We start from the raw sequence: 14256 nt of genomic DNA, 5'->3' as shown, positions 1-14256 counted from the left end.
TTAAGCAGACTGTTGCCATTGTCACCGAGCCTCCCTTACTCAGGGGGTATGGCAAGAGCAAATGGCTTGAAGCTTCCTCTTGCTCTAATCCAGAGTTAGATGAGTCTTCTTCCCTTGCCCCAGTTACTGGTAGCCAAACTCCAAGCATCTATAGCTGTTCATTATGGAACCAGGTAGTTGCTAACTGAACTCCTTGGAGCTGCTACAGGCACACAGTGGTGTAACAACTAGCTAGGAGAAGACCTGCTAACCTAGAGGCTGAAGCTTCTTCTGAAATAGTGCATGTTTATGAAGGTATGTTGCCTTCTTCAGAGACTCTACTATTCCTTCTGCAGCTTCACCCTCCTTCATGAAGAGTGTCTTCAGCCCTATTTTATTGCTCAGCCTTATCACCATGTGTGTCACTCAGCTACGGCTTATCTTCTACATGGGCGCCATGAATACCATCCTTGAGTTTCTGTCCGGAGATGAAGATCAAGGTAGGGTAACCTGAAGATTTATCTGCTTCCTTGGAATTGGTACCTGGCCCAGACTTGGTCCTTGCAAGAGGCCAGTGAGCCCAGTCACTCAGAGGATACACCGTGTATGGCGATTAGTGGTGTCAGAGTGTGGCTGACAGCTGCTGGTAGGGTCTAGTGGAGGGCTGGAACTGGCCCAGGACAAAGGGGCAGCGAGGTAGACACTTGAATGTCAAGTTAATTTTAGCCCAGTGTCTGTTAAATACTATTGCATGTTATTTCCCCAGATGGGTTGTTGAAAGTAGCCTCTCAGGAGGGACTGCGATAATTTTTTTTAATTGGAAAAACCTATTTCATCAGGTATTTGCTTTGCTTATCCTAAGCAAGCACAAAGTACAGAGCAGCTGACTCATGACTAATGGTTGGACTAGGTGTCTCAGCCCAGCAACTGGGGGTGGGAGGAGTGAAGTCATAGCTGTTTTGTGCAGCCTGGTGTGTGCCGGGGAGACTCAGGGGTGCTCACTGCGCTGGACTCGTCTATATTTATAGCTCTGATTCAGTACATGGAGCAAACAGGAAAGAGTACATTAGTTTACTGTTGTTGAAAATACCCAGGATTGCAAAACAAGACTTAGCCTTTTTTTTTGTCCTTTGTAGTAAGATCCAGTTTGAACTCGTTAAATCTGGATTGCATGAAGCTGATAAATCAAGAGGCACTCCTCTGAAAACAGGAGTGAGCTCTGGGGGAGGGAAGGAAACTCCAAGTGCCCTGGCATTCCCTGAATTGCTTTGTTTCTTGAGCCTTTGACAGCCTGCAGCATTCAGCTCTTTATCTCCTGGCTCAAGAGCCAATTAAACAGTAAACAGGACAAACTTCACACTGCCTGCCTTTCCCAACACAACTTTTCTGCTTAACTTGTAACTTTTTCACACAGATTTTTTCTTGCTTTCATTTTACCCTGGCTTGCTCTAATTCTCTTTCATTTTTTTCCTCTCCTTCCCTCCTTGGTGTTTTAGAATTAATATTAACTATATATGCTGCCAATTCTGCTTAGCTCAAGCTCCATGTTAAAAAAGGGAATGTGCCCCTTGGGTGTATTGTTTTTCTCTGCCACCTTTGAGATGTCTTCCCATTTTTTTTCCCCTCCTCCCCCTGAATGTAGCCTGGGCTCGCAGTGCAGTCTGCTCTCCGTCTTGGTGTTTCCATGGCATCAGCAAAACAGTAGTATTGTCTAGTCGCAGCAGTGTCAGGCTGCAAGAGCAATTCCAAGATGTGTGCAGCTCTCTTGAAATGTAGCAGAGATGCTGCTCTCTCGGATTCCTCGTTCTTCTTGCAGTTATTTACTTGAATGCGAGTTGTTTAGAGAGCTCCCTCCACCTGCGGCTGCTCTCAGGAGCACTCAGCAATGGAAGAAGAGTTGAGTCAATCCTGCAAGTGTTACGGTCAAAGAAAACTTAAATGTTGCTGGGAGCAGAACAGGAGAGAAGGATGTGGGGAAAGTTGTTCAGACAGGGAGCGAAGTCTTTAAGTTGCAGTGAGGCACTGTGTCCTTGAAGGTCCTGCTTCCTGTGCAGATTATGGTGATTTAGGCCTGTCATGAACCCTAGAGGTGGCAAAAGCAGTCAGCCTGTGGCGACTTACCTCATGAAAACCCCCCAAAAGGTGGGGGAGAAGCTAAGGGGTTCAGGAGCTCTAAATGACTAATTGTGTTGTAGGTGGAGGAGAGTAGACTTGTGTCTAGAACTTGAAATTTTGCTGCATCTTTGATAAATTGTCACTTGGCTTTCAAATATGGTAATACTTGGAGATCTTGGGTGGAATCAGACTGGGCTGGAAAACTCAGCTGTATGAGGTGCTTGTGCAGGACAGTTTGAGGGAAAGGCATGTAGAGCAATGGATGTAAAGAGTCGTGCCCATGTGTGCACCCTTTGCTTGCTCTATCCCGGCTTCCACTTCTGCCATACCTACTTCTGCTGGTATTTGCTAGGTGTTGTTCTCTCTTGGTCTCTTTTTTTTTTTCTCCCCCTCCTCAGCAAAGAATGTTTTTTTAAGATGATACATAAATTGAGGAGGCCCTGTTTTGTAGCAGCTACTGTCTTTTACTTGGTGACCCCCTGAATTTCATTCCCTGCTTCAAGTTGGCTGCTCCTCTTGCTGTTTAGAGCCCAAAATTAAGTGCTCAAATAGCATGAAGAAGCAAAACATGACAGCGTGGCTTGCTTCTTACCCTCTATTAAAAAATAACCAGACCAACAGTAAATCAGCTCCAGGAGTGTTTGTAGAGGGTGATGCCACCTGTCTCTCTCGGCTACAGCAGTTGCTATAATGAGATGGGATGTGGGGCCACTTCAGGGCTTGCCTCTGAGGAGGAAATGGGGGCATGAATGTGAGTTTGGAGGTTGGAGCTGGAAGTTCCTCTTAGCTCCCTTGCCAGCAACTGGAGCCAGAAAAGTGTCATCAGGTGCCATGCCTGGGCACAGCAAGGCAGCCCTGCCGGGGTTTGCTACAACTGTGTAGGAGAGAAAGGCTTGTTGGAAGCGTCTCTCTGTTACCAAGCTGATTTTGGTGTAAGTCCTGGCTGTACCGCTTTGGCTAGATCTAGAAGTGTGTTGGGAGGGACCAACTAACATTCTTTCTGGTGGTTTTGCTTAGTGCTGTAACTTGTAAGTACTCTGTGCTGAGATGGGCAGTTTCAGAGTTACATCCTTATTTCAGAGCTGTGGTACATCATGACTCACCAGCCCTTCTGCATGAGGCCTGCAAATCCATCACACGGGCTGCAGAGAGGAAGTGGAAAAAGCGTTGTGGGGTGGGGGAACTGTTTAGTAACAGGAGGGGACAGTTTCTTCTAAGTCTGCTGGCATCAGCTTTCCCTAAGCAAGCCCTGTAGACACTTCTCCCATCTTTAACATATGTGGGATGTTCATCAGTTTGAGTTTTCAATGATTGCTCTCAGGGGCTGTGTTTTTTGCTGCTAATCTCTCCCTTCCCCCTGCCTCCAAACTTGTCTGTTCTGCACAAAATGGGCTAGTCCTTACCTTCTCACCCTGGCTTGTCCTTGCTGGAGCTTCCCAGCTGGAAAAGATGCAGCTGGAGCTCCCAGCAAGGCAGAGGGGATATGACTAAGGCAGGGTTGGCTGGGCAGGATATGTTGCTTGTAAGAATTTTCCCTGTTGGTTCTAACCAGAAGAAATCTTGTTGGCACTAAGCAGTTGCTGGGTCCCGTTCCTGGAGCCCTACTTGCCATTGGGCCGATGCTGCCCACAGTACTGGTGCAGGATCACAATGGTTGAAGCAAGTGTGCCCAGCATGTCCACTCTAATGCTGTGCCTCTGGGAGGCTGAATGATTAAGTGGGGTTTTGGTGTCCCAGCTCCTTCAGCCCTGCCTATTAGCTTGTGAGTATGTGGGGTCTGGGCTCTTAATGAGAGAGTGATCAATGGGGAGGAACAGCTTCTTTTCTGTCTTTTCTGTTGCTGCTATGGTGCTACTTGGACTGAGGACTTTTTAATCTTTTTTTTTTCCCCCCCCCTGCAGTGGCTCTCTACACTTCCATTTTTGGGGTATTGCAACTGCTGTGCTTGCTGACAGCACCTGTGATCGGGTATATCATGGATTGGCGACTGAAAGAATGCGACGATGGCTCAGAAGAGAATGAGGAGAGCAACGCTGAGCAGTGCGTAGTGTGCGCCACACGGGACATGCAGCCACGTAGCAGGCCCCCTCTGCTCCGCATAATGTGTTTTGTGATGAAAGACTGAAAAGAATATTGGTTCATCAGTATAGAAAAGAAAGCCTGAAGGAAGATAATTGCAGAGGAAAGGACCAAAGTATCTTCCATGTCCACTAAGATCAGTCAAGAAGAGCAGATTTGAAATGTAGAAGGGGAGGCTCAGACTTCCCTTCTAGTCTAACAGTAAGCGTAACAGCACTGTAATAATTGCCCAGATGTTCCTCAGCTTCCACTGATGGAGATCCCACCACCTCCTTAGACAGGCTTCTAGCCAAACCGGTTTAGATAGAGTTGATGTGATACGTGGAGAATCTTGCTGTGAGTTCCAGTAGCTGCTGAAAGTGCTTTTTGTAACATTGGTTTTGCTATCCTTCCAGAAGTGACAAGAAAAAGAAAAAACGTGATCGTCGGATCCAGAAAATCACCAATGCTACCAATGCCTTTGTATTCACAAATGTCCTGCTGGTTGGATTTGGAATCACCTGTCTTATTCCTAATCTGCCGTTGCAGGTGAATGGGTCAAATGGATGGGTGTGCTGGAGGGGCTGCCAGTGTGGGTCCTGACAAAATGGCAGGCACAACAGTGCCAGGAGGTCCTGCAGGCCAGCAGAACCAGCCAGTGGCAGGAGGGCTTTCTGGCACTGCTGGGAGACTTCTGCACTGCTTTGGGAACCCCAGTCTTGGAGCTGCAACAAGCAATACCGTGCAGCTCACATCTCTTGGGAGAGCCTAAAGAAGCAGCTATAGTTAAAATGTCAGTTGATGGGCAATTTATTCAAACTTAGAAGTTTCTCCAGCTGAGCTCTGTAACAACAAATGCTTTCCTACCGAGGGGCTCTCGGCAGTGCCTGTGCATTTAACCTGGGCTTGATTTAAGCTGCTGATGGTCAGAAACGTTGCTGTAAGAAGCATGACACTGATACATAAAGCAGGTTATTTCTGCATCAAATGCTATGCCCAATGGTACCCGTGGGATTATAAACCTGTTAAAATATTTATTTTGTGGCACCACCTGTCTTTGGCAGAGTTTAGTGATTTTATGCTATACTTAAACATGCCTTGATGACGCAGGCAAACAGATATAGTTTGCTCATACTTGCATATTGTCCACAAAAACTTGTGAAAAATTAACTAAATTGGCCACAAGTGCAATGAAAAAGCATTGTGACCCTGGCCGCAAGCTGCTGGGGACGTGTCCTTGCAGCGGTGCCATCTACAAATGAGAGGCCTTGTGTGCAGTTAACCTCGGGGCACTACACGTGAGCCTCAGCAACATAAGGAAAAGCAGCACTTTCAGAGATGAGCACAAATGTCTCCCCTTGTGCTGATCTTCCATGTTTTGGTTCTGGGTTCCTCAAGCCCACCTTTGTACTAGGAAGGAGAACAGCTTTTGGGAATGGTTGTGTGTTGGGGTCTGGCACACCTAGGTGGTATCTAGGGTGTGACACTTTTCTGCTTCTCTTTCCAGATTCTTTCCTTCATTTTGCACACAGTTGTGAGAGGATTCATCCACTCAGCTGTGGGAGGCCTCTATGCAGCTGTGTAAGTATCAGCTTACCTATAGTATGTGGCTGGCCAGATAAACTGGTTTGGGATGATAAGGGAGATCAGGAAGTGGAGTCTTCATGGTCGCAGGGGAAAAATGATGCAACTTGTTTCCTCAGTACCACTGGATATGACAGTAGCTGGAGTGAAGTCCTAGCTGATGCTTTCCATGCTTAGAAACAGCTAACCCCTTTGGCATAGCTATATACGGGCCTCAAGTGAGACTACGCTATCAACACTAAGGTTATATAGTAAAAATGCAAGGCTTTTTAATCCTATAATGAGTAGCTATGTGCATGTGTCCAGGTAAAACATTAACATAATTGAGTACACTGCTACTGGTCTGCTCTGAAATTACTTTGGTAAAGCGTTGCTCAAGATACCATTAGTGATGCCTACTCCCTTTCCCAGGACAGATCATCCATCTTGTTTCCAACTTAACAAAATTATCAATAGCTGAATCTAAATACTCTCCTCCTTATTAAGCAATGTTCTTGCTTTTGAAAGCAGATCTGCCCCTCTGTCCTGAGCTGTTGGACAGAGGAACAGAAAGAAGCTGTTATCTTTCAGAGAATCGCAGAATCGTTGAGGTGGGAAGGGACCTCTTGAGACCACCTAGTCCAGCCCTCATGCTCGAGCAGGGTCAGCTAGAGCAGGTTGCCCAGGACTGCATCCAGTTGGGTTTTGAATATCTCCATGGATGGAGACTCCACAACTCCAGAAACTCCGTCAAAGGTTTTGGTCCCAGTGTCCAGACCCATCTAAGACTCTGCTTCAAAAATACATAAACTTTTGGTTCCCTGGCAGCTAGAAGAAAAAGATTTTTGTCTTAGGCAAGGTAAATGCCTCTTGCTGTACATATCAGCTTGCTTGTAAACTAATCCTGTTTGCCCACTGCAACTCTCTGGAACTTCCTGGAGTGAGGTATTTTTGCTTTGAATGTGAGTTCTTTGAATATTTCAAGGTTTTGATCCACTTCTTTCTTTCTAAGCTTGGTTGAACCTGACCCTCCTTAAACACTGCTTGGTCCTGGAAAGAGAAAGATGTTAGACTGTTCCTGAAACTTATTTTTCCATTAGTAGTATCTGATATTCAGCACTTTCCCATCAACAGTATTGTTTAGTTTGACATAGGATTGGACTTGTCCTCTAAAAAGGAGAACCTATACTAACCTGTTGCACAGGTTTCACTCACTTCTAGAGGGAGCAAATTGTTATGACCAGATGAAAATGATTGCTCAGCTGCAAATGCTGTCACCTGGATAAAGAGGCCCTGCTTTTAACTTGTAAATACCAAGGCTCTTCTCCCTTTGCAATAGGAACAGTAGCTGTACGGCACTTCCACCTGCCTATGGTACAGCTGCAAAGCAAGTGCTGGATCTCATACTTCTTAGGTTTTGAGAGCTCAGGATGAGAGTAGTCTGGAGAGGAAGGCTCCAGCCTTGTCACCAGCCGCATTCTGCTCTAGAGAGCAGGCTGTGCACACCATCGGGTATAACTACATACTCTACAGAAAGAGGTGGTTGTACGTAAGTCCAGGAGAGGGAAGTTCTTCATATTATGTCTGTCTTGGGGACCGTGCTCTGTTGTGTAGGTCGACTGGGAATGTAATCTGATCTGGGTGATGTGAACAGTCAGGTGACATATAATAATACTGTTGCTTTTTCTGTTGATAGATACCCCTCTACTCAGTTTGGCAGCTTGACAGGGTTGCAGTCATTGATCAGTGCCCTTTTCGCCCTTCTGCAACAGCCTCTCTTTATGGCATTGACGGGACCTTTGGAAGGAGATCCTCTCTGGGCAAGTTCTCAAATTTAATATGAAGGTTTGGTGGTTAAAATGATTTTTGGCTCATTTCTTTGAAAGCAAAAGGACTCCGGTGCACAGACCAAGGTTAAAAACAGCTGGAATGTTACATGTCCCTGAGTCTGCTGTTACCTTGGTGCTGTCCAGGAGTCCCTTCCCTGGGTGAGTAATGAACCCCTGGGAGGGAAAGCATGAACCCTTATGCTGCTGTGTGGAAAGGGAGGAAGGGAGAAGGCTGCATGAGTGCTTCCTGCTAACAGTGTGTGTGGTGAGTCAAAATCTGTCAGGTATAAGTGAGTGAAACTGTTGATCTCAAAATGCAGCAGAAACGCTCTGTTCCCTTGAGAGCTATTAGCTCCAATTACCAGTAAACTTTGTTTTGTTGATGCTAATGTCTGAAAAGCGAAGTGGCTGTTGAGGGCAGGGCTGATGTGGTGTCCTGATGAGGGTCTGTCTGGGCAGCTTGTTAAAATCATGACATGGGTGGTCTTGGAGAGTCCCTGGTCTCTAGGCCACCTGTGCCCACCCCAGCAGCCTGCTGCTCTTCGGTCAGTGAACTTGGTGTAAAAGAACTGCAGCTTAAACAGCCCTCTGTTCTGTGGAGCGAGACTCCTGCGGCCATGATCCGGAGCAACAAATTCCTGCAGAATTTAGCTTACATACATGGTGCTCTGGGCACAGGAGTATAAATATAAACACAGTGGAGGTTGTTGCCAATACACTGAGCAGGGCGTCTCCTGGTTTGCCCACAGCTGAGTGACATGGGCTGGGTTCTGACACTTCGGCATGCGTGACTGGGTTGTCATTTTCCTAGCCTGCCTAATTTTGTTCTGTCTTTCTTCCTGCAGGTCAATGTTGGCTTGCTCGCCGTGAGCTTCCTGGGTTTCTGCCTTCCACTGTACCTGGTCTGCTACAGACGCAGGCTAGAGAGAGAAAAAAAACAGAAGATGGATGATGCCAAACTCTTCTTGAAAATCAACGGCACTCCCAATGAGGAAGCCTTTGTTTAAACTGGTGCTTCAAATACAACCTCCCCTGTGCAGGTTCCTACCATATCCGTGGGTTCTACCTGTGGTGTAAGCCAGGCTTTTTCTCTCCTGGCTCTGCCAGTCTTTGCTCATCACTGGAGTGAGGGACAGACATCATGACTGAGCTTTCCTCAGATATATGTTGTGAGGAGACTTCCTACCCCTTACTCCAGAACATGGGACACTTCCCTTTTATAAAGGCCACGCTGATATTGTGTCTTAAATTATCCCCTGATCACACTCTCCAGCAGCGGAGTTGCTGCACAGGAAATTGGTGAGAGAAGGAATAGAGGGATGGGGGAAGAGGGAAGAAAGACCATCATTTGAGTTTGCAAATAGAACACACTGAAGTCTGTTTTCTCCCCCTCTTCCCTCAGCCTTGGCTGACATTCTCAGGTGCAAGCTGCACTCTCCTCCCTCCCTGAGGCTTCATAATGGTCCTTCTGCTTGATATGTAGCTGGACCCAGTGGTTTTACTGTCTATCCAGACATACCCCAGACTGTTTCAGAGGTAGGGAAGGATATTTTATTCCTATGTGTATGAGCACAGCTTCAGTCTCTTGCTAAATGTTGGCTGCCAGCACTGACAGCTCCCAAACCTTTTATTACTGCAAATGACACAGACTGTGAGTAATGGATCCGCCTTCCGTGCTGAAATGAAGAGCCTAGTGGACTGCTTGGTCCTGGAATTCCTCCTCAGCCTACAAACCACCTGTACGCATTTTAAACTGTCTGCAGTCCTGGAACCTTTGAGATAGGAATTGGATCTTGTTTACTGATGAAGTGCTTTGAGACTTGTTGCCTTTTGCCTCTTCCCTCCAACATGACCCTGGGAGGGCAGCAGCAGCGTGTATTTAGTAAAGTGGAGAATCTTCTTGAAGTTGAGTTCTGGGGCTCCAAATGCCTTGGTGTTCATATGTTGGGAGCTGACTCGCTGTTGGAAGAATGAAGAGTGCAGAACACTCCTTTGTGTCTGGTAACGGGAGCCTGCGGACATATGGCAGGGTGATGTGGTGATATCATTCTTCCACTAGCCGTAGCTTATTTACATGGTTCTGATAATAGCCCCCAAGCTGCTGAACACCATGTTACTGTGACTGACCAAAAAGCTGCCAGTTTGGCTGTAAAGAGCCTTCTATGATGTTGATGCTCTGTCTGGACAGAGTATGTGGTGATTGATTGTATGGTGAAGCTGACTTAGAGCAATACATGTGGGTAAAGGTGCCCCAGGCCTGTTCACAAAGGGAATTCTTAACCTGCTTATTTTTGTAAAGGTTTTCCTAAGTCTTGTCTAAAGTCAACTTTTCTGCCCTTAACCTTCTTGTTGAGGTTGGCAGCGCAGCCTCGGTAGCCCTGTGACTAGCGTCGCCCATGGCCCCATTGGGAGCTGCTGGGAGCAGGACGCAGCGCTGAGGGGTGCAGCAGCGTACGTGCTGCCCCGGGCTGAGCTAGCGGCTGCCAGAAGGTTGGGGCAGAAATAAAGCAGATACGAAGATGTCGTGGTGGTGCCTTCTGAACTGCCAACTCCTGCATTTCTGCAGAGCCTGGCACAGGGCAAGTCATTCAACTTTATGTCTGGTTGGAAATGTTTGAGACTTGATCACTGCCCTGTTAGCACGCAGCTGGGGATTAGGAACAACAGTGCACTCGGACCTTCCTTTGAGAAATTTCCTTGGAAACTCGGTGATAACTCCTTTACTGATGTCTTGAAGCATGCAGATGCTCAGCCCAGCCGGGCCTTCACCTTCCCTAACTGCAAGGGCTCACCAAGCTTGTAGAGAGCCTCGGCGGGAGGCTGGAGGCCAGCGGGTCCCCGTTGCTCGCGGGTGGCCTTGGCAGCCCAGGATGACGAGGCAGCTTTGCGGGACAGCAGCGCCATCTCGAGTCATTGCCTCCAGCCGGCCTCCTGTGGGCAGTTCCGATGCTGCTCCACGTCATGGTACCCTCAGTCCTTGGTCACCTTTGGAAACGACTTGCCACCTGAGTATTTTACACACTTGTGGAATTTTTTTAATGTGTTGTCTTTATTAAATGTGTTTTGTTCCAAGACAGCCTTACTGCTTGCTGTCAAGACTTTACTCTTCTAGAACTTCTCGTCTTCTGTTGGCCTCTAGCTTTTGTGATGATTCAGTGACCTTCCCAGCTTTTCTTTTGTGTTGAGCAATAATTAAGGGGGGCAGGGTTTTGATTCATTGTCCTGTTCACCTGGCATGGTCTGAAGTACGTGTTCAGAGACCCACCAGCAGTAGCACAGCTTGCCTAGATTTCCAGAGGGCTTTCTGCAGATTTCTGCATTTCATAGTACTATATTTACTGCTAAATATTTTCCTGCTCTTGCTCCAAGGTATTTGTGACATGACAATCACAGATTAAGCATTTCTTTTTTAGTAAGAGCTCAGACAGGTGAGTGTCTGAGCCACAGTCCTCAGATGCACAGTGTTTTAAACTAGAGACAGCTGTTGGAGGGTGCCAGTGTGCTAACTCAGCATTACTTCCACCTCAGTTTCAGAACACTGTGATGGCTTCCACTGTGTCGCTCAGATTACTGATGTTAAGGTCTCTGCAAAATGGTGGAACAGAGTGGTATATTTTTCATGAGGTCACAGTGGAAAGGATGCTGCCTTTGAAGTATGTGCAGCTAAATTAAACAGAGAACACCGTTTTATTCCTGCCATCTACCTCCCTTCTGCAGTTCCTGCCCTTTATTAGGAATATCCTCTAACCCAGTTTCATCTGCTAAAGTGGTAGATATATGTGGTTCCTGTCTCTGCTGATGTGCCATAGTGTTCAGAAGCTGCTGGCCAGCTGTGAGGAATAGAGCTCTTGCCTTTGAGTCACAGTTTCGGGCTCTGTTTGCAGACTGAGAGTAAAGCCAAGTGCCTTGGCTTGCAGTCACAAGAGCTAGTGGGTTCACAGCAAAGTTCTAGTTGTTCAGGGTTTAACAAATGGGAATGTTTTCTCATGCAGTGCAAAGGCAAGCTGGCATTCATTGCCGCAGAATATAGCGGGGAACAGAAGTATGACTGTTCTAAAAAGGGGCTGGTTAAACAATGGTCTGATGCATCCACTAACTCAGGGAGATTTTAAGTTGCTGTAAATAAGAAAGTTATGCCAAGGAAAGATTATTCTGTATGCTCTGTCTCTTAAGAATTGGTCAAAGGTGGAGAAAATAACACGCTGGCCTAGGTGAAACTCTGGTCTAGTGGGGCTTAATTTACTCTGACAGTTGTCAACCAAACTAATTTTAAAAGCAGTCTCAAATTTATCTACCAGAAAAACTATCTGCAAGCAAGATGTGCAAATCCTGATTGTGGCGTAACTGCTTAAATGCTGCACCTCCTGCAGGGGTGAGGCCGTTGGAGGATGGAGTACCCTGGCTTCAGCCTCTAGAAGAACATGGCTTGCATGGTGCAGAAACACCGTTGGGGTGGTCTGGTTAGGTGTGATTGTTCACAGGCAGTTTGCCTCGTTCTTTGATGCTTGTAGAAGTGTAACTGTGGAGTGGAAAACAGCATTGCTGCTTTCTAGCCCGGTGATGCAGGACCAAGAAAATTCCTGATGTGCTCTTCTATGTGCGTGAGCCACCTTGTGGGAAAATTAAATGGCTGCCAAAGACAAGAGCCACCCCAATTTAAATCAGTAATGCATTTACCTGTGTAGCTCATATATAGGTCAGTGTGTTTAACTACATCCATAATTCCTAAATGCTGGAATCTGTAGGGGGTTTTTATGCCCCTTGTGCCCCTTACCCTCATCTGAGAAGCAGGAGGCTGGTCATGGGGAAAAAAACTCATCTCCAGAGAAGCATCCCCAACTGAACGTAACGAAGCAGAAACCCAATCTGTGGGTACCTGCTGTTTGCAGGAGCCCTCAGAGTCAAGGCTGTCGCTGTGTAAAGGTGACTGCACCTTCTGGAAACACTGCCCCTGGCCTCTACAGACTCGTGCATTTAGTGTGCATCCATATTAAAAAAAAAAAGAGTGGGGAAGGGACAGCTTTTTCCTTTCGCTAATCTGTCAGTACCGAAGCCCATCGATGCAGTCTTTATAGCACTAATGCAATGATGCATCAGGAGCAGCAGAGAAAATCTGTGCTGTTTTGCTTAATAGGACACTTATAACTTCATTCAGTTACTGTCATAGAGTCTCTGGATCCTTGAGATAAAACTGGACACAGATGTCTGCAAAAAAAGAGTGAATCTTGCTGAGACTCCAACTTAACTGCAGTGCTGATACAGCCATTGAAATGTTTGACTCCCACAGCAAAGCCTGCCCCTTCGTGCTCTGTCTCTGTCTACAAAGGAAAAATTGTATGATAATGAGATTTTAACTAAGTTGGTAAATAACTAAAATGTTTTAAAATAGGAAACTTCCCTCTTGACAGGCTGATGAATTTGGAAAATACGCCACAAAATATAAAGCAGATACTGTAGGGTAAAAAGAATGAAATTTTTTAAACTACAAGGTTTTTTTATTCCCCTTTGTGTCTTTTCTGCATCTGCAGAGCTTTTGGTATTGCCTACTTCCAAGTTTAGAAGTGCAAAGTATTCATGATGGAAACTAGTATTACTGTAGGACTCTTGATGGGAAGGGACTGGTGGTGGTTGGTTTTTTTTTTTTAAATTATTAAAAAAAAAGCCATTTCTGATTTATATTTCAGTGTTACCTTCTTGGGAATAGCTGAAACAATTATGTGCTTTGTAGGTGCATTCTTTCATGTTAATTATAAACTCTCCAGTCCTTGTTTTCCTGCCTGCGCCGCTCCACCTGTCTGCGCAGTCTGTTTTTACCAAGTGTCCTGTGTTCCACATGCTCATCGTGCTCATCCTTCCCGCTGCTGCTTGTGCCTGACCCCGTCACTTGCTTTTTAGTCCCAGGGCAATCCCCTTTTTCAGGAGGCCCCTCTTTTTAGCCTGACAGCATTACCTGCCCCACCTCGTCCTGTTCGCAAAGATTTTTGTAGCGTTTGTCGAAGTTGAATTGTACGCTCCCCGTGGCAGGCCTGCATCACCTTCTCTGTGTCTGTAAAGTGATGTGCAATCTTGCAGTACTATCTACAAATAAATGTGGTGTTAAGTTAATCATTAGTTTTCCTTTTGAGGCCGAACATAATAAAGGTATTGCTCTGTTCCTACTGACTGTGTGAGCATGAATGCTTTGGACGGGGTCATCTGCCACAGCGCCTGGCTGCACGTTTAATGTCTCCTTGGCTTGTCTAGGTTGGGGGCTAACAGCCACATTAATTAAAACGTGTAGCGCTCAATCTCTTTAAATTTAATCTCCTCATTTATGTGGACAGCAGGTTGAGGAAGAGATCAAGCTCAGCTACACAGCGTGAGCTGGTAGCAACCAGCAGAGGGTGGGCGCCTGTGGCCTGGGCCAGGAGCGCCACGGCGGGGGTGCAGGGGGGCGAGGGGGGAGCCGCGCCGCTGCTCCCGGAGCTGGAGCCCGGCGCTGCGCGACCTCTGCGCGTTTTTTCTCCCAGTCAAATAAAGACAATCCCTCCTCTGTCATTCCCGTGACAAAGTTTTAACTAGTGCTCTTTAGCTGGTTTTTTACTGAGTAAAATCACGTAAAAGGGTGGGTTTTGTTTTTGTTTTTTTTGCAATGGTCTTTGATAACTAGGTGGGGTTATTCTTAACGCCAAGCGGCTGGTGCTTGCAGGTAGCACCGAGCAGGAGAGAGGAC

General features: G+C 46.6%; 1 protein-coding gene across 4 annotated transcripts in view; it reads left to right on the top strand.

The window, feature by feature from the left end:
- Positions 1–13703, top strand: part of SLC43A2 (solute carrier family 43 member 2) — a 33334-nt gene extending 19631 nt beyond the window's left edge. For 3 of the 4 annotated variants that reach the window (XM_075112977.1, XM_075112978.1, XM_075112979.1), the window contains 6 exons: positions 336–479; positions 3996–4134; positions 4569–4701; positions 5660–5733; positions 7412–7535; positions 8390–13703. In XM_075112977.1, the coding sequence (XP_074969078.1) occupies positions 336–479; positions 3996–4134; positions 4569–4701; positions 5660–5733; positions 7412–7535; positions 8390–8551 (776 nt within the window). In that variant the 3' untranslated portion in view covers positions 8552–13703. Of the gene's footprint in view, positions 1–335; positions 480–3995; positions 4135–4568; positions 4702–5659; positions 5734–6306; positions 6575–7411; positions 7536–8389 lie in introns of all 4 variants that reach the window. The other variant, XR_012663601.1, reaches the window with a different exon arrangement.
- The last annotated feature ends 553 nt before the right edge of the window (positions 13704–14256 follow it).

The sequence above is a fragment of the Phalacrocorax aristotelis genome, chromosome 18, assembly GCF_949628215.1.
Source record: "Phalacrocorax aristotelis chromosome 18, bGulAri2.1, whole genome shotgun sequence".
NCBI lineage: Eukaryota > Metazoa > Chordata > Aves > Suliformes > Phalacrocoracidae > Phalacrocorax > Phalacrocorax aristotelis.
Note: the sequence above shows the minus strand (reverse complement) of the source record. Positions and strands in the feature narration are given on the sequence as shown.